At 40.5% G+C, this 21121-nt stretch overlaps 1 protein-coding gene across 1 annotated transcript in view; it reads left to right on the top strand.

Moving 5' to 3' along the window:
* The window catches only part of FREM1 (FRAS1 related extracellular matrix 1), a 60959-nt gene that overhangs the window by 10131 nt on the left and 29707 nt on the right, over positions 1–21121 (top strand). The window contains exons 7-21 of the mRNA XM_026073543.1: positions 531–662; positions 2995–3339; positions 4032–4174; positions 4756–4952; positions 6149–6239; positions 7335–7502; positions 8011–8219; positions 9025–9118; positions 9719–9971; positions 11835–12032; positions 13226–13411; positions 14681–14877; positions 15719–15944; positions 17190–17334; positions 20698–20839. Of these exons, the coding sequence (XP_025929328.1) occupies positions 531–662; positions 2995–3339; positions 4032–4174; positions 4756–4952; positions 6149–6239; positions 7335–7502; positions 8011–8219; positions 9025–9118; positions 9719–9971; positions 11835–12032; positions 13226–13411; positions 14681–14877; positions 15719–15944; positions 17190–17334; positions 20698–20839 (2726 nt within the window). The remainder of the gene's footprint in view (positions 1–530; positions 663–2994; positions 3340–4031; positions 4175–4755; positions 4953–6148; positions 6240–7334; positions 7503–8010; positions 8220–9024; positions 9119–9718; positions 9972–11834; positions 12033–13225; positions 13412–14680; positions 14878–15718; positions 15945–17189; positions 17335–20697; positions 20840–21121) is intronic.

Raw genomic sequence — 21121 nt, 5'->3', positions numbered from 1 at the left:
ATAAAGGGGACAGGAATGAAGCCAGACATCTGAAGTTGACACCAGAGAAAGTATATCCTCTTTCCAGTGGAAAAGGGGAGGAGTTGAGAAGAGACCTCATCCCTCCCAGAGAAACCCCACCTGAAATGACTGCCTGAGTAAAAAGAAGCAATCCTGTCCTCTGCCATGAACATCGCTATATTTTTCAAATACAAATTCACTAAAGAAGTTGAGTTGCCCAGTTTCACACATTGTGAGACTTCAGTTTGTGTAAATGTCCATAAATGTGCCCAGCTGGTCTGTCAGATAATTGGGAAACAGATTATATTTTTCTTCTATGAAAAGACCCTAACAGGCAGCTGTGTAAAGTAAAGATGCCAGAAGGAAGGCTGATATCAAGCTTTGCTATTCTTGAAATGTCTGCCACATGCATGCATGTAGACGGAATTAAATATGCTTTTTTTCCTGACTGCAAAAAGACTTTAAAAGAGGACACCGATACCCTTGAATGTCACAGATATTGTGATGAAATTGTACTCTGCTCTTTGCAGGCCTCAACCTCCTGGAAGGGCAATCCCGACCGATCACATGGGAACACTTCCAAATTGTAGATAATGACGACATCCAAAATGTTCGCTTGGTGACAGTAGATGGCTTGCAGCATGGGCGGCTCACAGTGAGAGGTAAATCATCGTTTCAGCTTGAGGGACTGGAAACACATTTTCTAGTGAGAACCAGCTACGATAACACAGCATGCAGTAAGGCATTGATAGAGTCTGTCATATGTCACTCCTTGCTAGGGAGCCAGCGTAAGAGCTGGATTTACTAAGGAATAAAGCTGCACAAAGAAATAGCTGGATGCATAGTAAAAATTTCAAAGGTTCATAACCTCATAAAGAAAGTTAGTTGCATAACTTAAGATATTTCTGCAAACAGTTTGTTTATGCTACCTACATCTTTAAATGTCTAAATACTTGTAGGTCTGGCATGCTGCCTACACACTACTGAAGTGCTTGTATTTTCGTTTGAAATTGAAATTGGTTCTTATTTGTTGCATTGGAGAAGAATTCAGCCCAAGTGAGCTAATGCAGCTGGTAACTGTGGGCAGCAGGCCCGACTCTGCTGTGTCTCCCAACGGGTAAATGAGGATGGGTGGTAACTCCCTGCGAGTCAGCACTGGGAATGCGGCACTTCTGAAATGAGGAAGGTGCAGATTTATATTGCTTTGTGGTGCTCAAAGAAAATATGAAAACCTAGGCATGAGAGTGTTTCTTCTGCAAATTTCATCTCCAGTGTGCACAGCAAAATCACAACTGTAGGGAAATTGTCATCTCATTAAACCAATCAAGTAGATTAACAGGGAAAAGCAGCAAGCTGGTTTTTGTTTTACCTCTCCTATCCTCTTCTCCAAAAGCTGTTTCTTCACCTTACTCCCTTTCCTATTTGCAATTAAAAAGCCCACCATTAAACAGAAGAAGAACCCAAGTAATGTGTGGTGTCTGGTTACAAGATGCTTGTGTAGAATTTCAGACAAAAGTAGCCTCGGGTTTGGTTTGGCCAAAGCTACCTGGATAAGGTCTTTTGTCGTGTTGCAATATAAGTAGTGAGTATTTAAAGATGGGCTCGTTAAGGTAGCTTGTGCTCCCTCTGCTGACTGGCTTCCTTTACTACAGCCATGTTATAATAGAATGGAAATTAAAATGGCATTTTAAAATTTTGTATATGAATTTTTATTTTCTTATTATTCGTTTATATCCAAAAGATAAATATTAAAGTAATCAGTTATGCCTTCATAGAATTCCTTCACAGACATGACTTAGGCCAAATGCAATGAATTTATTTTGCTTCTTACATATTGAAGATGATAAGGAATGTTGAGTGATTTTGATTTCTTGGAAAATATAAACAACATTTAGATATGGTTGTTATTCACTGGCAGATTTAAAGGTTTATCTTCAGGCAGAGTTCAAACTTTGGACCTGAAATCCGCTTTAATTTCTCAGTAAATCAAGTCAAAGCTGGACTTTGTATAGAGATAATATTTAATACAAGGATGGTTGTCAAATCGCGCTTTTTAAAGGCTTACTGAAGGAAATTCAAATAAGTAGCTACAATACTTTAAGAGCAAAAATGGGGCTTGTTCACATTCAAAAGCATGACCTTTACAATTTGTTTGTATGACTCTTTTGAGAAAGTTAATAGTGATGTGTTAGGAAACTAATAATACTCTTTGGCTCAAAAATGACCCGCATAAAATCATTCATCATTCAATCATTCAACATTCTTTTTCTTTTTTACTTTGAAGACAAAGAAAAGGAAAGCACTTAAAGATCTAACTCTTCCTCCTTAAGCTATTTGATTTTATTTTGCATTTCACAAAGAGTAGGAATTAAATCAAACTTCTAATTCATTAGCCTTCTTCACTTTCATTATTACTAGTTTGGCATTGTATTGTCATGAGTCAGCACAGAGCTGCTCTCTCTGAGAAAATGTTTCAGTATAAAAACTCACTCTGCTACTCAGGTGAGTGGGTGGGAAGAAGCTGCCACTCCAGATGCTGGATTTTTTGATAGTTTAAATCTATTTAAATAAAATGCACAGCCTCGAGACATAAAGCAAGTATTTAAAGAAAAGGTGAAGACGATACCTAGAGTGGTGGTGAAAAGACAGAAACTATTCAGAAGTAAGTTCTGTTTCAGGAAACTACTGCCACRGAGTTCAGCTGTTTGTGTGGTCGCCCTCCCATAACTTTACAAGAAAGCTCTGTGGTGTTCGCTGTGTTACGGAGGCTGGGCTCCCGGAGAGCCTGGCATCACTGTGGGCCAGCGCAGCCAGCCAGGGCAGAAGCTGAAGCCCAGCAAGTGGCAGAGCCGCTCGCGGTGGTGGGTGTTTGATGTTTCTAATTAGAAGTGCGTTGTCCTTCTCTCTCACTTAATAAAATTCATATTGGTAGAAGGCTTCTCTTCTTGGCTGAATTACACATTTTTGACACATCTTCTCCCATTGCTTTGACAGGAGGGAAAGGATTCATGTTCACAGTCTCTGACATTCAGGCTGGAGCTGTTTACTACCACCACGATGACAGTGACTCTACCAAGGATTTTGTGGTGTTTAGGATTTTTGATGGCCCCCACAGTATTCGCCATAAATTTCCAATCAATATCCTTCCTAAAGACGACAGCCCTCCATTTCTTATCAGCAATGTGATAATTGAAGTTCATGAAGGACAGACAATCCTGATCCAGGGCTCCATGCTTCAAGCCTCTGACATGGACTCCAGTGATGATTACATACTATTTAATATTACCAAGCCACCGCATGCTGGAGAAATCATGAAGAAACCAGGACCAAACCTGATAGGTAATGAAACACATTTACAGTACAACACTTTTTTTACCTCTTATTTTTTAATCTCATTAAATGTAACAATTGGACTTATCTGGGCTGTGAATAGTCATGGCAAGGCTAAACTTGAATTTCTGTTGTTACAGTGTGAATCCCTGTCGTTAGTTACTGTTGGTCTCTGTTTCCACTAGGACAACTATGCCTGTGAACACAATTTATCCTCTAATTCTTCCATTCTGAACCTATTTCTCTACTCTGCTTTTTCCAGCAGAGAAGTTGGACTTGTCAGGAGCCATTTTACTTGCAAGGATCCCTGACAAGTTCAAAGCTAGAAGATGACACTGGTGATGCTAAAAGATGAAGGAAGCCCTCCTTCCATTTAACTGAACTCAGAAATCCCCACGTGAGATTTCAGAGGTCACTAGCACTTCTGCAGTTCTCCTTTGTATTCTGCACAGATACATAGGCCAATTTGCTGTGTTGCTTCATTTTTTGAGTAATTGTTAGGTGACATGGATATATGGGAGTTTATGATCTTCAGGAAATGTGTGAGACAATGAGAACATTTCAAAGGGTTTGCCCTTGTTAAGGTGAAAAAGGGTTCACTGGTTATGCTTCACTCGTTACTTGCATAGCTAGTGGATAATTTTTACTAATAATTAAAATCATACACTGTTCAATAGAAGATATATTCTTTAATTCAACAGGGTATCCTGTCAGTACTTTCCTTCAGAGGGACCTGTTTAATGGAATAATTTATTATCATCATTTAGGAGGAGAAATATTTGAAGATTCCCTTGAGTTTGTCTTGTGTGATAGCCATGACCCTCCCAATCTGTCAGAACCACAGGTATGACACTGAACTATCTTTGGTAGGGTGCTGCATTTCTTCTTCAAATGGCTAATGATTTTATACCTTCTGGCAAGCCTTAACATTAAACCAAGATCTCTTATGTTGCCTGTCTTTCTGTTGAATTATGTCTATTCTTATATTCTCTTCTGTTGCCCATCTCTTCTTCAGACTTATTTTTCATTCTGGTTTACTCTCTCTGTCAGAAAAATACTGTCAGTTCTCAAAGACTTTTTCTCACAGTGTAAATGAAATGTCAAATACATATCAGGTTCTGAGATGGTACAAACAGACCAAACAGATTAGAAGTGAGACTATTCATTTCACCCAGGACCTGAACATACTGAATTGAACTTTGCTTTTAATTTAATGGTACACTGCTAAGATACTTGAACTCAGCATTTAACCGGTTGTATATTTCTGCTACCTTTGTATTTATGATATGGTATTGGTATGACATGTATATCCTATGTGTCATATTCAAGTGATCTATTTTCTTTGCATACCTGCTTGTAAGCAATTGCTTGGATACCCTCTTCTTGAGAGGAATGGCTGCTGATTTTACTTTTTCCTGGTTTTAGGTGCTGATGGTGCACATTATCCCTGTGGATGATCAGCTACCCCGGGAAGTCCCAGGAGTGACTCGTCACCTGGTTGTTAAGGAGACTGAGATTGCTCATCTAACTAAGAAACATCTCCACTTCATAGATGTGGAAGAACAAGAAAGGGAACTCACGTACACCATAACCTCTTCCCCATTTTTCTTTTGTAGACACAGGTAGGTGTAACACACTGAACCCTCCAGGTGGGATGGGGTGATGCCCCATGTAAGAGGAAGGCACTAGCAGGCTTGTGTCTTTGGTTCTTCAGCTGTCTGCCTAAGGAGCAGGTGACAATAGCTGGATGCAACTTTCCTGTTGATAATAAAGTGTGAGTCAGAACCAAGAGCAACAGAATAATGCACAATACTGCGCAGTTAACAAGAAAGAATGAGAAAAACACCTGGCACCTTTTCTTTCCTTTTGTTTGATGTGTATTTTACAGTAGCCCTTTGGATCCTTTATAGCCCTGAGTATGTCACAGCAGCTTTCTTAACTGGTAGACCAGGAGCTGATCTGGGGCTGTCCCAGACAGAGAGGATGAGGTGCTACAACTCTAGCCAGGCTGTGTGAGCGTTATTGCAGCATCATGAGGGAGCCCCAGGGCTGGATCAGGAGCCCAAAGAACAGAGTGGAGCAGAGTGGGCTACAGAGGGCACTGCTGATATGCAATGAACGCATGCAGTAGCAGTTTACAAGTCACGGATGCTGTTAACTGTTTGGTAAATTCATGGCAGTGTCAGCAACAATTTACTAAATAGAAAAGCTTAAGTTTCTACCATTGTATGGTGTAAACTGAAGATCAGTATTTGCAATTCTGACCTAAAGCAACAGAAAATCAGTATGTAGCTGAGAGCAAAGGACGTTTATCAGTCAAAATAGGCACTTGATTGACAAGTTTGCTGGCTACTGCTGTTTTCTTTTGCAAAGATGGCTTGGTGGAAATTGCTTCACTTGAGAAGTTTACAGGATGAATAAAAAATAGAAAGAATTTCTTTTTTTACATAAAGATAAATGCAGGTATGTAAATAATAGGAGTGTGATGAGCTAGGCTTGCAGTGGTGCAGGCAAGCACAGGTGCACTGAAGCTGATGTCTGGGATGTGCATGGACATGCCTATAGAAAATCCAGAGTGTGCCTGTATTGTAACGTATGTAATGATTTTTCATAATCATCCTGAAAAATATCTCTTGTGATCATTTTTCTATGATCATGTTTGAATGAATAATAACAACGGAAGAAAGAAAATGACTTTCCTTTCAACACAGTTGGGCATGGAAAGTTAGTTTAAAATGTAAGATTCAGCTATATGATTACTGTTCTTCCTGTTCTTAAGTGTTGCTAATCAGGATGTAATATGTGTATTTTTGCGCAGCCACTTAGATGCTGGGAAGCTGTTTATGGTGGACACCATCCCAAAACTGGTCAAGGATCCTGCCGCTCTTGCGCTGAGGTCATTTACTCAGGTTGGTTACATTACATGACACCATAACTAGTACCAAGCACTTCTAAAAGCAGTTACAAGAGGACAGCTGGTTCTTGGCAGAGAAACAAGAGGTGTGAAGTGGGATGCAGAGCTATCACATTAGCTCTGCTTAAGAAGCTCAAAACCTTGCTAATTCAATTCCAGTTTTTAAAACAGATTTCCATCATGCTTCAGTTCTGGAACATGCAAATCTACCTTTCCTTCTGAAACCAGCAGGGGCTGCACTTGCTTATGGTAGGCTGAATTTGGATCCAGCATAATACTAAGATAAAGGAAAAAATGCACAAATTGTGGAAATAAGACTGTTTTCCAGATCCCTGCCAGTTTAATGTTTCTTCTCAGCACCTCTGATGACAGCTGCAGTCATCTGGAACCAGCTTATGTGTTCATCTGCAATATTTGGTTGCTCAATTTTTATGCCTGTATAGTTGGACAGATGTCTTCGTTATGAATACTAGTAAAGTGCCCTGTTTTATACTCTGCTATATGGTTAAGGTTGCATAATGGTCATACTTGCAATATCATAATGAGAGCTCTGAGGCTCTGAGCTTACCAGTCTTTAAACACATGCCTGATAAGGGTGTCTAGATGGAAAGATTTGCTGATGGTTTTAGTCTCTTTCACCCACCTGCCTTTATTTTGGGAGACAGATGTAAATTATATTAAAGTTATATTAAAGTTAAATTATATTATAATAAGTTATATTAAAGCTATTCTGGGACGAAATCTTTATTTTAAAGTCAAAGTATAAAAAAGGCCCTGGGAGCAGCATTCTTAAAGGGCTCATTTTCCACCCAGAAGGTAAGGCCACTGCCTCTGTTAACACTTATAAATTGTACCTGTATTTTTTGTTTCCACATGGTTAACTATTTGCACCTGTACTTATCTGATTTGTAGCTAAAGATGCAATTACTCAAGGTATTGAAAGTAACTGAAGAGTGGATGCAAAGTTTCTGGGATTCATTTTGACAGTTCAGATAACTTCTAAGTAGAGGTTGAAAAAGGTCTGTAACGTTCTGAATTATGTCTATTCTTACATTCTTTTCTTACATGCACCCCTCTTCATTTTTTGCAGCATGCTGTGAATTATATGAAAGTTGCCTACATGCCCCCACTGCAGGACATTGGGCCTGAACCTCAGCAAGTCCAGTTTATATTTTCTGTCAGCAATCAGCATGGGGGCACTTTGTATGGGATCTGCTTCAATATTACGATTCTTCCTGTGGACAACCAAGCCCCAGAGGTAGGGTGATGGTGAAGGTGAGGGTGAAGGACTCAGAAATGGCTTTGAGTAGAACTTAAATAAGGACAGAAATGCCAGGAGATGTCCTGATCCAAATGAAGTCAAAAATAAATCTTCCCTGGTATCAGGGTTTCAGTGTCTTGCATGTAGGCTTCAGTGGGACTGAAGTGGAAGACAAAGTCTGGTGAAAGTGCAAGGTGATTTTTTGTGCTAAGTAAACTGAGAGCTGAATTCAGAGGCCCTAAATCTCTTCTTTTTTGTTGCCTATATTCTAGGTATTTCTGAAGGCATGGAGCCTTCCTCAATGAGACTAGTATCTATGTATTAGGGCCCACTATTAGTAGATGCCTGAGTTCCTCCCAACACATGACAGAGGCGTGTAGCCATTGGAATTCTGACTTTTAAGATTTCACAAATCCTATTTCTAGAGCACATTGAAATTGTCCTGTTCAGTGTATTTTTAGAGGTGCGGTGGAAAACAGCAGCTCAGCATTTCTCCTCCGGGCAGGTGTTCTCAAGCCATCTGAGAGTGGAAGAGGGTGGCCTGAGCCCCATCACGGAGGGGCACATTCACCTCTCTGATGTGGACACAAGACGGGAGCACCTCCTGCTCTTCCTGAGGAGACAGCCACAGCATGGTGCGGTGGAGCTGGATGGCGTTCCCATGAAGGAAGGTGACAGGTTTTCCTGTGGGGACCTGTTCACCCTGGCAGTCAGGTTAGAGAAGTGTCTGGCTTTTCCTCCTGCAGTGGCTGAGTTCCTTGGCTGAACCAGTGAAATCTCTGTAGTGTCGTGGGGCGAGGGGCAGAGACTCATTGCCCCACGGCTCTGTTAGAGCTACTCCAGGCCAATATTGCTTCTGAGCCTCAAACTCACAGAAGAAACTGAGTTGTTGTATGGCCAGACTAAGGAGCTAGGGACCACATCTGATGTACAGAGGTGATGTTTCTGCCTAAAACAATGCCTCATGCAGGTGAGGAGGCAAATTCTGCGTGCAGCCATCTAGCTCCTGTAAAGAAGGCGATGGTTGCCAGCTTTTTACTTTTAAGGGAGTTTTTGTGTTCATTAAACTTATCTAGACTGCAAGAAAAGTTGTATCAACCACTGATTAACCAGAGGATGAAAATTTTGCTACTGTATTTGTGGAGAGAACAGGATGCTGACTTTTATGTGCAGGCAGAATTAGACTTCCCCTGGCTTGGTTTCTATCCGTTATTCAAAGAATATATCTACTACAGGCAGAAAGTATGTATTTAGTAGACATCTCACAAGCAACCAGAACACGGATGAAAAAACTTCAGAAAAATTTCTTTCCCAGATGATGTCCTGTTTTTGCTGGGGGCTTTCCTCACATGGGAGACCCCACAAGCCCTAAACACACTCTGTTGACAACCCTAAGTCCTAGATGAGTGCCCCAGTACAGAGGTTGGCTTTCTGTTTTGGGAAGGAGTCATGAGGTCTGGCAGGACCAAAAAAGCACAACATCTTTGTGTGAAATTACTGTAGCTCTTTATCCTTGCAGGTATCAGCATGACGGCTCTGAGACACTTACTGATGATATCCTCTTTGCTGCCACCGACAGCATCCACTCAGTAGAGTTCATCTTGCAGGTCAAGGTCAGTGTGCTGCACGCTTTGGAGAGCATTTACTTGTGTAGAAAAGGATAAAGCATGGCTTCTGCCTTGGAAACTGGAAGATAATGGATTAGTTAGGCTTTTTTTTCAGCCTAGCTGTTGGGTTTATGTGGCAAATTTGAGAGCAAATTTGGCTTGCATTCACTGAAAGGCATCTGTGCTCGCTCTAGCTTGAGCTTTTCTGTCTGGGGTTAATGTCTCTGTAATTAAACATGGGGAGTGAAGGGAAAGCCTCTTCTTTCTCAAGCTATAAATTCCACTGTCAAAGAGATGCAGTCAAGTTAAAGTTGTGCAGTGAACTCTTCTAAGCAAACTTCATATTCTTACTGCTTAGCAGCTAAAGGTGAAAAGATTTTAGGTTTCCATTTTCTTTTCACAGTCTGCTTAGTTTGGTTTACTTTTGTTTTTGAATTTTAAYAGTGACCCTAACTCAGCTGGTTTCATTTTGTTCACAGAGAGAGCTCAATGTACTCAAACACTGACACTGTGTTGCTGGTTTGGTCTGGAACACAATATATTTAAAACAACAGTTTTTCACTGAAACAAAAAATTTAAAAAATCTTTAAACCTCTTTCTTATTAGGTGTTGCCTGTGAATGATGAGCCACCTGTTATGCGAACAGGCCTCATTCCTGTCGTACACTGCCTGGAGGGTGAAGAAGTGGTCCTTTCCTCAGAGTACATTTGTGCGACAGACGCAGACAGCGATGACATGAAGCTGATGTTTACGCTGGTTCGCCAGCCCTACCATGGGGTAGTGAGGCAAGCTGGCATTGTTGTGGATCGTTTTTCCCAAGCTGATATCATCTCTGGCTTAGTCACATACAAGCATACAAGTAAGCGAGATAAGGACAGAATTAGACTGAAAGGTGGTCAGATAGATAGTTTTGGCAGAAAATCTTAACCTGAATCCATATAATCTTTGTAGAAGTTTGGTAGGAACTGCTGAGCAAGCACATCTGTTATAACTGGGGGAAAAAAAAGTGAGTAGTCTTTGAAATAAGGCTGCTATACAACTACCAAATGTTTTAATGTGTTCTCCAAATCCCTATTTGAACAGAAAATTTTATCAGAACAAGCATATGAAGGCATTGTAATCCTGGAGGATATCTTTTACAGCTGCTGATAAAATATCGTTTTATCAGCAAAATTAGGATTAAAATAAGATCAAAAGAGGATTTTTTTGTTTGTTCCATGGCATTTTAAGAAATATCTTAAACCTTTTTTCATAAGCGTGTTTAGATAAAATAAGATAATGCTGTAAATAAGGATGCAGAGATTTAACAGAAGACTGCTAACAACCTGAGGTACTCCTCACAAGCCTTTCCACTCTACATGGATGTCCATCCAGTGGGGAATTTACAGTCTTTCTGTACCACAGAGAAAACAGCGTTCGGGTTTCTGTCAAGAGAAGAGCAGCACTAAAAAGTTGTCCTTTTGTGGTTTTATCTTTAAAATCCCAAAATATATTTTTAAGTACTCACTGAAATCAAGGGCCAGTTAACCCCCTTTCCTACTTACTCAGTCCTTTCATTAGCACTGAAAGAAATTCCTTCCCTACACCTATGATAACAACTTTAGGATTTTTTCAGTTTCTGGTTTTCTCTGTAATTAATCTACAATTGTGTGCTAGTGTAGAGAACAGAGGTGATCTTTTCAGACTTGAGGCTGTCTAAAATGAACAGCTGGTGTTTGAGAGAAGAAGGAAGTACTTGATTATGGCCATCCATAACAAACTTTTCTTCAGCATCCTAAACACATTGGGAACATTATTTTAATGACAGTGATATGTAGAGCAATAAAGGGCAGAGGCTGACCTTCAAGGGTGCATTGCCAAGCCTGTGCTTTTTCATTCCCAGATTTCCACACATTAAATGAGCTGCCAGTAGATATTGTGAGGGAGGCAGGGAGTCACTATCTTTCCTTTGTAAGCAGCATATTGGCACAGGCTTCCAGGACTTCTCAAGGCTGGGATGCACTCACTCACCAGCACGTCTTGCAAGAGGTGGCAGTCCCCAGTCCTGTGCTAGCCCTGTTGCATGACACTCAGCTTCAGCCCGTGTTTTGAATGTGACTACGTATGGGTGTAATATATAGCATGGCAACAAAGCACAGCCCTTGTTATCATCCATTTTATAGGGATCAGAGGCATATATGCACATATATGTAGAGGAATATATGCACTTTTTGCTGTGCAGAAACGTCTTCTGGAAGAACATGGGCATTATGACTTGCCATAGAGAGAACATCAATAAAAGAAAGATCCCTTCCTACATTCTTGGAGAAGGAGTGCAGTAAAACACTCCCTTCCTGGACAAAATAAAGTTTTGAAGACTCCTCATTTTACGCAGAATAGAATTATTAGGTCTATTAGTAATTTTATTACTATTGCAATAGAAAATTATAATATTATAATAGCAATATTACAACTTTTAGTAGTATTGTCTTAGTTATATGCTTTTCTACATTCTTTTACTCTAGAATAGAAGAAAGCTGGTTACAGTTAATTAAAAAAAAAAAACACAACCCCCAAACCAAACAACAGCCCAACTCCAAGTATTCTATATTTTGCTGTTATTTTGGTCTATCTTTGTCTTCTGAATTCAAATACTGCAGTCTGTCCTTGCAGGACACAAGATTTGTCTCCATGAAGTTTTGGTTCCCTACTGCAAAACATTACTTCTCAACATGTTTTCCAGGTGGGGAGATTGGCCTGACTCCTTCCTTTGAGATCTTAACCTTTGTTGTCTCTGATGGCAAAGCTGGCTCAGATGCAAATGACTGCTGTTATGATGGACTTCTTCCTCCTCCAGTTCCACTTCATGATCCATTGCCAGTATTTGACCTTAACATCACTGTACTTCCAGTGGACAACCAGCCGCCATCCATCATAACTGGTGAGAGCTTCCTCTCACTGTGTCATATTATTATAATGTGTGCTATGCAGAACTGTAATGGCTAAAGGCTCAATTTTTTTTAGCACCAGAAAGAGTCAACTGAGAAGCTCAGCACACAAAATTTTTAGATCAGAATTTCCATCAAATAACTTTTCTTTTTCTAGTACCATGTGACCACCAAATTCAGGTGCTAATATGAGTGACTGCTTGTGGCTCTTCAACTGCATGCTTAAATCATGTGGCTACAGAGGAGGGTGCTCAGATCTGCTCCCATCCATCTATACATGTACGTTACTGCACATGTCAATTTTGTCTGAGTAAAACTGAACTATGTCTCAGCCCTGAAATGTGAACTTAGATCCAGACAGCTCTCAGGTTTATACTGTACAAAAACATAACTGTAAATATAGGTCTACTTCTGCATGTTAAGTATACAACAGAAATTTAGACTCTGGCCCTTATTTCCTCCCTTATTTCCTCAAGGGAGGGAATATTTATAGTACCTACATTTAATCTTGTTAGTGAATAAAGACAAATCTAGGCTRTATATGTAACTGATCAAATTAATTAAATATGAAGCTACATTTTTACTAGTACCCTTCAGGATCAAAAATTCTCAATTAAAAAAGAAAGAGTGTTGATAATGTGTATTTATTTCAGCAACAGGCCATTGTGTGATATTGATTTACTTGGCTTTGAAGGAGATCTGTAGTATACTTAATAAAAGGCATACTTTCTATATGCCTATCTTTTTCTTTTTCAATATAATTTATTTGTAGGCATCAAGTATATGTCAGGTATCTCAGAGAATATTCAAACATATGTATGAATAGTTTTGTAATTTGCAGGCTATCACCCAAGCAATGTTCTGGAAATGAAGCATTGTCCCAGCAGGGAAATTAAGCACTGATGCATGAAAAATTGTTCATTATGAGCAATTCGTAACAGCTCTCATGCAATTAATGCTCTGACAAACAGAGGTAACAACTGATTTTGAGCAATACATAAACCATACTTAAAGACTTAACAGTAATATCATTTGCTAATCCCCTTTCCCTCTACTTATATGATGAGAAGTAGAGTTGATATTCATGTTATTTTCCCCTTCAGTTATTATTTCAATTCTTTTTAACAAATACCAGAGTAAGCTGAGCTAAATAAGCAGTAATGCTTATCACATTGTTTGTGTGCAGGTGCAAGGTTTGTGGTGGAGGAGGGCTCCTCAGCAGCCCTTACTGCTAACCATTTGTTTGCCACTGACCCTGATACCGCTGCCGATGACTTAGAGTTTGTCTTGGTTTCTCCTCCCCAGTTTGGTTACATTGAAAATATACTGCCTTCTCCTGGGTTTGAGAAGAGCAACATTGGTATAAGTATAGGTAAGTCTTAATGACATATGGTAAGCCTGTGGATGAAATACAGAGGGCTCAGGGATGGTGGTGTGGTGGGCTGTGTTGAAGTAGCTGCAGGTGCATGCATTAATATGCGCTAATTGAGGAAAGCAGGTGCTGGCAAATGAGAGTGGTGGGACTGTGTAGGAGGATTCAAAGGGAGACGGCAGTTCTGCAAATGTGGAGAATTGGCACTTGGAGTAAACAAGGCTATTCCTGTTTCTATTCCTGTTTTACACATTCCAGCTGCAATCTATTAGAAATGACAATATGAGACATTAATCTACTTGCTCTGTCTCCCCCTTCATTTTCCTAGGCAGGTCCCCCCAGCCTTACGTTATGTTTATATTTTTGTCAATAAAATACTAGTAGGTGAGAATTTGAAAGGTGTGGGTCCCGTGTTAGTCTCCAAAGTGAAATTACAAAAGTGAGGGAGATGGTGGTTGACTTGGGTCTTTTGCTATGTCCACCTTGAAGTATCACAAGAAAGTTTCATCTTCAGCAGAACGGGCTGTGGCATGTTCTGTCACACTGCCAGTTCTTACCAGTATCCCCAGCTGAACACCCAGAATCACTGATTCCTTTTGAAAATGATTTTGTTTTGGAGAAATGCCTGTAAGGCTGGAGAGAGACATTTCTGAGTGAGCCTTTCTGCCCCCAGTCTCTTGGACTGTCAATCAAATGACGGTCAATGTCATTATTTAGACCCAAGATCTTTTCCTATCTGCTATTTGGGTCTTCTTATTCAGTTCTGCATACTGGACAGAGTTGCATCGCCCTAGAAGAAGCAAAAGGATGTATTTTCCTTTCAGGGAAAGGGAGCGCAACCTGCGCTCCCTTGCAGAAGCCCATGCAGTGGGACATCTGAGCCCGGCAAGTGCCTTGCTCCTCTGAACCACCAGTCTGCAGAGCTGCCTTGTGCCTGGCAGAAGAGGAAGCTGAGCACTACCTCTCCTCTCATTGGTCCTCCCAACTGAGCACCCCAGGAATAGGGAAGGACCAGCCCCTTCCCTCCCCCTGCCTTGAGCTCTGAAACTGGGATCCTGCTGGGACTTGCACACTGGAAGTGGGGAGGGTCTTTTTGTGCCTTTTGCTACAATGCCCAATAAGGCAGCAGAAAACATGACTGTTGATAACCTACAAAATCCAAGCGATTTGTTCTTTGAAGAAAGACACAGTTCCAGATATTTTATGGTATGCAAGACCAGAGGGCAGAGTAGAAGTTGTGCTAACTTATCATCTCTTTAAAATCTCTAGCATCCTTTCAGCTGAAACACCTGAAAGCCCTGAATATAAACTATGTACAGTCCAGGCACATTCGGATTGAGCCAACATCAGACAAATTTGTACTTTACGTCACTGATGGGCTGCATCACTCAGCAGAGACTCCATTTTTCGTGCTGATCAACCCAACCAATGATGAAGTCCCAGAATTCATAGCAAGAAACATTTCTGTAAGGAAAGAAATAAAAGGCTTGTCATAGAATTATTTTATGCCAGAAAAACTCTTTACTATAAATTGGAGCATTGTTCTGACATCTGTTCCTTTGCATCTTTCCCTTACTTTGTGCGGTTCTGCATAGTTCAGGAAAGAGTCTATTTAAATTGCAGGTAACCTGTAAAACAGATCTTCAGTGATACTGAAGCTGTGCATGGCTCCACTTGCTAATTTGCAATTAAGTAAACAAAGGTTCAAACCTTTAAACAAAAAAAAAAATCTACAATGGAAGAGGTTCTTTATTCTTCTGGTTTTACAAGAACCTTTGGGAATTTTTTCTAGAGTCACTTTTGTTCCTTGCATAGCCTCTCCTCTCTCTGAAGACACTGCTTTTAATAAAAGTAATGGCTCTGTGACCACCATGCTAAGGAAGCATGAGATTATCTCATTGTAAAGACCCTATTAAAAAAAAAAAGTATGTATGTGTATAAATTCATACATATATAACAGATATATACATATTTTTATATATACTTATGTATTTAAAAGGCTTTCTCATCTGCATTCTCTAACAGCTATTATGATGTTTGCTTACCGAAAAAGCTTTTCTATTAATTGGGGCACTTATGAACTCTTTATCTAGCCTTCTGTTTTCATTGCTGCAAACATTTACTACTCTGTGTCCCTTAAACTTGATTGAAATCAGTACCTGTTTCAAAAGCTACTGGAAAGGGATAGAGAAAATGAAGAGAGAGACTCCCACACAAAAATAGCCTACTTAGGAAACCATGCTAAAATGTTACAGTTTTTCTTTATGTAGAAAATTTGATTTTTTTTCCTCTTTCATTTGTGTTCAGGTTCAAGAGGGTGAGATGAAAGAGCTGGATCTCTCTGTTATCAATGCAGTTGATCTGGATGTGCCTCAGGACCATTTGGTATTCAGTGTTGTGCAGAAGCCCTGGCATGGGTTTCTCATTAATGGAGTTCATGGCAATGATATTCTACACTACAAACAGTTAATTACTCATCATCACAGCCATGAACTTCTTGTTCATGAGTTTTCCATGGAGCTACTTATGAATGGTAGGTGTAGCATTCATTTGACATAGGTCTTTCATTCCTTTAATAATTCATAGCAGACAGAGTGGCACAGTAAGAAACCTTCATCACTTATTTATTCACTTGCCTTAGGTGTATTTCCAAGAGAATGTTTAAGAATAGAAATTATCCTGTTTAATGCTAATGTTGTCTAAAGACTTGAAGAACTGTCAATAAATTCACCCTGAGAGGCCTGCATGTCAGAAAGGGTAGTAATATGACTAGGGAGGCCATCTGCCCTGAGAAAACAAAAGGAATATTACAACATATCAGCAAACATATTTTAAAATGTTTGACAGCAACTACAGTAGAGAAGGCAAGACCGACTTAAAAACACATTAGCTGATCATGAGAAATCTTGGGTTTAATATTGTCCTAAATGATAAAGGTACCAACTGGGATGCTATAGCTTACCATGTTCAGTTAAACTGCTTTGAAGTGGCAAATCTCTTTTCCAAAGATGTAACTAAAAAGTGCATGTCACACTGTCAAGAATATGGTGGATTCTTCCATACTGTTGCCATTTAATGGAATATGGGATCTACTGATATCAATGAGGACATGGATTTGATCCTGTCACTCAGGATGCAGTTCAGCCCTCAAAATCCTGAGGAAATATTTTACTCCTCTCTGCCTGTCTAATACCACCTTTCAAAAGTACATACAAAAATATCATATCCCCAGCCTATATTACTCAACTTTTCCAAGTCCTGATCTTGACTGTCCTCCAATTTTCTCTTACGACCTTACAAGCTCCGGCTCAGATCTTCTGATTGCCCATGCCCATAGCCGTAAGGCGAGCTTTCCTCCYCAAGGCTTGTTCAGAGCTCCCTGTGGATTATCTAAGGCACAGAAAAGTGTTGCTTGAGACTATCATGTGTTGCTTAATGGCCTCACTCTCCTGTGGCCCCTATTAAAATGAATCAGAAAGAGGAGAGTAGAAGGAACATTAGTTTTTCAGACCAACGCAGACTCTTTTGTGAAGGAGGTCATCTGTTACTCAGGTCATGCTGGTGTCTTTGAGTCACAGGTATGTGATTAAGGTTAATGAACAGCTGCTGATTGCCAAGCTTACCCTATGGTAGCTGAAACAAGGTGGCTGTGGCCAGGGCACATGTGGACGGGAGAAGGAAGGAGGATGATGGACACAGCGGGAAATGATGTGAGAGATTCTGAAGGAGATAAATTTCTGTATCTCTCTATATCTCTCTCTTTTTTTTCCCTGCATAGGAATGAAGCTGATATACATGCATGATGACTCAGAAAACCTCACTGACAGCTTTACAATCCAGCTATCAGATGGGAAACATAAAGTCCTCAGAACCATTTCAGTAAAGGTCTTTCCTGTTAATGATGAGAAACCAGTGTTGAGCAAGTAAGCCACATGTTCCTATTTTAAACCAAGGGATGAGTTCAAACAAAATTATCCAGAAGAGATCAAAACAGCGCATCAGCTATCAGTAGGGCTAGGATACCATAAGTAGTCACAGAATAGTCAGCAAAGTTGTTCCCAAGCAAGTCACCATCAGTCTATCTAATAAAAGCATTTTCAGTGAAGGAAAGGCACACTGTAATGTTGCTTAGTATTTAAAGGAAATAAAATTCAGTACTGAGAGCACACAGGGAGAAAGAACAAGAAGAAAGGGGGCAACATGCTTGTTCTGTCTACCATGCCCTACTTCAAAATGTTTCCCAGGGAGTCCTGATCCTTGCCGCTTTGCTTTCTCCTTCCCTGGGGCTACTGTCTGTAAAAAACACATCTCTGAAAACAGTTCAGTATTGTGTCACAAGGGAGTCCCCAAGGTTGACATCTCCTTGCCTCACAGTGGAAGATATTTCCACTTGATGATACTTCTTTTCTATTACAAAAACACTATTGTGCAGTCATAATTCAACTTTTGAACAGGTACATGCTAATTTCCTTTACTCTCCAAAACTAGGATTCATAAATGAATTAATCCCAGGATTAGGCCTGGTCAGAAATTGCCTAGCAGACCATTGCCAGGGAATTCATAGGCAGCTATTGAGAGATGCTGATAGGCAGCTATTTGCGAGAGAGCCCGAACCTCCTGGACACTTTAATGGGGAGCTGTCTCTTGGGATCCCCATTTCTTAGCTGACGAACTGCCACAGAGTATCAGGCCCCCCTGTTCTGCTGGCTCCCCTCCAGCCCCAGGGTAGGTGGATGGGGGGCTGGGGGCCTGAAGGCCTGGGAAGCATAGCTCCAAACCATCAAATCATGCATTTTGGAAGTGAATCACAGCCTGTCATGCAGGCTGCCACTAAACTGGGAAATGCTGATGTCTCACTTTATATAGCTATAGATCAGTCTGGAGTTTGGCTTGTCTCCATATCAGACCCATATTTCCTTTTTATGAAAATTTTGAATGCTTTGTTTTTAATGTAGAACTTCCTGCATTAACAAATGTTAGTTTTACAATTGAAGGATTATCAAGGGCCAAATAATGCTAACAAGAGAGAATGTTCATTTTAAGTTATAATAAAGGGTAGAGTTTATGTATTCGTATCATATACTGATAATTACTGTTTAAATGTCACTGCCCGTTTGTCCTCTGCTTGGTAAAGATTGGCATATCATTCTCCACCCTTTCTCTCTGAAGGAAGGTGATGGAGTGAAAGAAGCCATGTGTTTTTTCCTTTGCCCACCTGGATCCAGGAACTGTTGCTATCTTGGTTGGCAATGTCAGATCTTATCATTTGTCATTCCTATGGTGAACATAGGGCATAGTGAGCCATTTCTTTGTAAAACAGCTATTCCATTACAGGAAGTTACCACTTCTTACCTGTTATTCTTCCACTGACATGCAGCATGCAACCAGTGGTTAAGCGATAGTGGTCTAAGGAACATGTTTCTTTTTGCATTGAAGTGGATTTGCCACCACATGCAGTTGGTTGCCATGTCTTTGCTGTGGGGGAGGAACCCCCTTATGCCACTGCAACGGTTTACGAGTGAACATATGACAATACCTGTAAGTTCTTTTTCACTTTTTGGTCTGGGAGCACCTTTCCAGGCCAGGGAGTTTTAATCCTTACCTCCATTAGCTGTGGTCACCAGACTGAGGAATCTGGATGGGATGTTTCTGACTGGAGCCACAAACAGTGGCTCTGGCCCACAGTGACTGCCAAACCAATCTGTTCCCTCTCTGATTGTGTCCTGCAGCAAGCGGTGCTCTTGGGGAAAGTAAGGCCCTCACACATTCCCTTAAAAGCTTCATTTCAAGATCAGCCACATGGACTTCACCATCTAATTGCTATGAGAATAAATGAGTTGGGATTAGACAGCATTCAGAGTGCATCTAAATGTGTGTATCTTCACTCATTTTTTGTTTGATGCTTGTCTTCTTAGGCCATACAATCTTTGGGTCAGACATCCAATCCTTCTGTATGCATGGGCCCGGCTACAGCATCATTATTACTAATAGGAGTCATAAATCTTGAGGTTGCTTGACAGGTCATTAATATGACTTGACATACTTTGTTATATGACTTCATCTTATTTGCTCATTATTTTGCCAAACATGACATTTCTATGCCTCATATCTATGTCAGTTTGAATATGGAAACTTAAAAGCTCTGCTGTTTTGAGAACAGTAAATATATTTTCAGCTATCAATAAAAAACTGTGACAACTTCTTCTGTTGGAAAGCTCTGTTATCACTCTGCTTTGGAGCAAGCACTTGAAATCTGGTGAAGGCTGTTACATGAAGGATGTGTCTTTTGTGACCTGCAATCTACCTGCATTTGGCCAAGCCAGAAGCCTTTGAAATAGCATGGCTTTCACATGCTCAGTAGACTCTGACCAGAGCTTGGCTGCCCAAATGCCCAAGGAGTCTGTCTTTGTTGAGCATGCTCTGTGTCCCCAGGCAGGCTTGAACAGGTCCCATTCCTGGGCTGACTGAATATGCTGAATCCCCTCCAATGTCTTATAATACATAGTCTTATAATACAGTTTGGGCACACACTACAAAAATTTAAGACAGCTAACAGCAAAATGATAAAGCAGGGTGTGTAGAAGCAAACTGGAGGATGGCTACTGGCTGAGAAAGGAAACAGAGCAGACATGGTCTGAGAATTATACCAGAGCAAGGCTCTGGAGGAATTTTAAGCTATGTGGGATTTCTCCACAGAGCTGTCTCAAATTTTATTTGTGAATAGTGATGCCATTTCTTGCCATTTCTGCCAAGTACCAGATCCCTCCCCTTAAGCTAGCTATCTGAACCCAGAGCCCAGGCAAGTTCTGCAATGGGAAGCATTAGAGGAAATCTGTTAGGTCTCCATAGGGCAATGTCCCTTAAGGGACAAGCAGTGTCAGGCTAGTCAATTGGAAGATGATCTCTCCTCTAAAGAGCAATGGAGTCATTATTGGTATGGTCTATAGTAGCAGTAACATGTAATAGAGCCTGTTAGTTCATGTTGTCCCCTTATAACCTGTTTGAGGGTAAGTAAGTGGAAAGGGCCCAGGGAAAGAAGACAGATGTGGTAAATCCCAGGGTGCTGCATATCTCTGCTTTGCTGTTTTTCACTACTGCTAGGGGAAGCTGGTCTCTCCCATTTGCTTTTCTTCCTTTTTAATAGAAATAGGCACCCTCCTTTCTTTCCTTCTGCAATTGTTATTTCTGTCAGAATCTGGGTAATCCATATTCCTGGAAGAAGTGTTATGTGTTGGAAAGGTTACTTCTCTGTTTTTACATGTATGCATGACTTCTTATTTTTGTAGGAAGGATGATATAGAGGTGAACATGGGTGAGACCCGCATCATTTCTAGTGCTGTTCTGTCAGCCAAAGATAAAGATACCCCCAGGGAGAGAATTTACTATCTATTTGAAAGAATTCCAGAAAATGGTCAGCTTCAGCTCAAGGTGAGTCTTTGTACTTCAACAAAAACAGGCATGCAAACAACTCTCTCATTAGGATAGAATGAAGATCATCTTCCTTTTCTACCAAATGTCTTTCATGTTTTTAAATAGACTGCTATGGCTAGTTGGCTTGTGGAGAGAGTTTTTGAACCAAACAGTGACACTGTCCTAGGGGCTTTGATGCAGGAGATCAGATCCTCAATGGGAGGAGAGGGAGGGTGAAAAGCATAGCAGATCATTTGAGGGGATGGTGGAGAGAGACACAGGAGGAATCAGCCCACAGAG

The sequence above is a fragment of the Apteryx rowi genome, unplaced genomic scaffold (genome assembly GCF_003343035.1).
Source record: "Apteryx rowi isolate R43461 unplaced genomic scaffold, aptRow1 scaffold_37, whole genome shotgun sequence".
Lineage (NCBI taxonomy): Eukaryota > Metazoa > Chordata > Aves > Apterygiformes > Apterygidae > Apteryx > Apteryx rowi.
The sequence above is the reverse complement of the archived record's forward strand: the minus strand, read 5'-3'. Positions and strand labels throughout refer to the sequence as shown.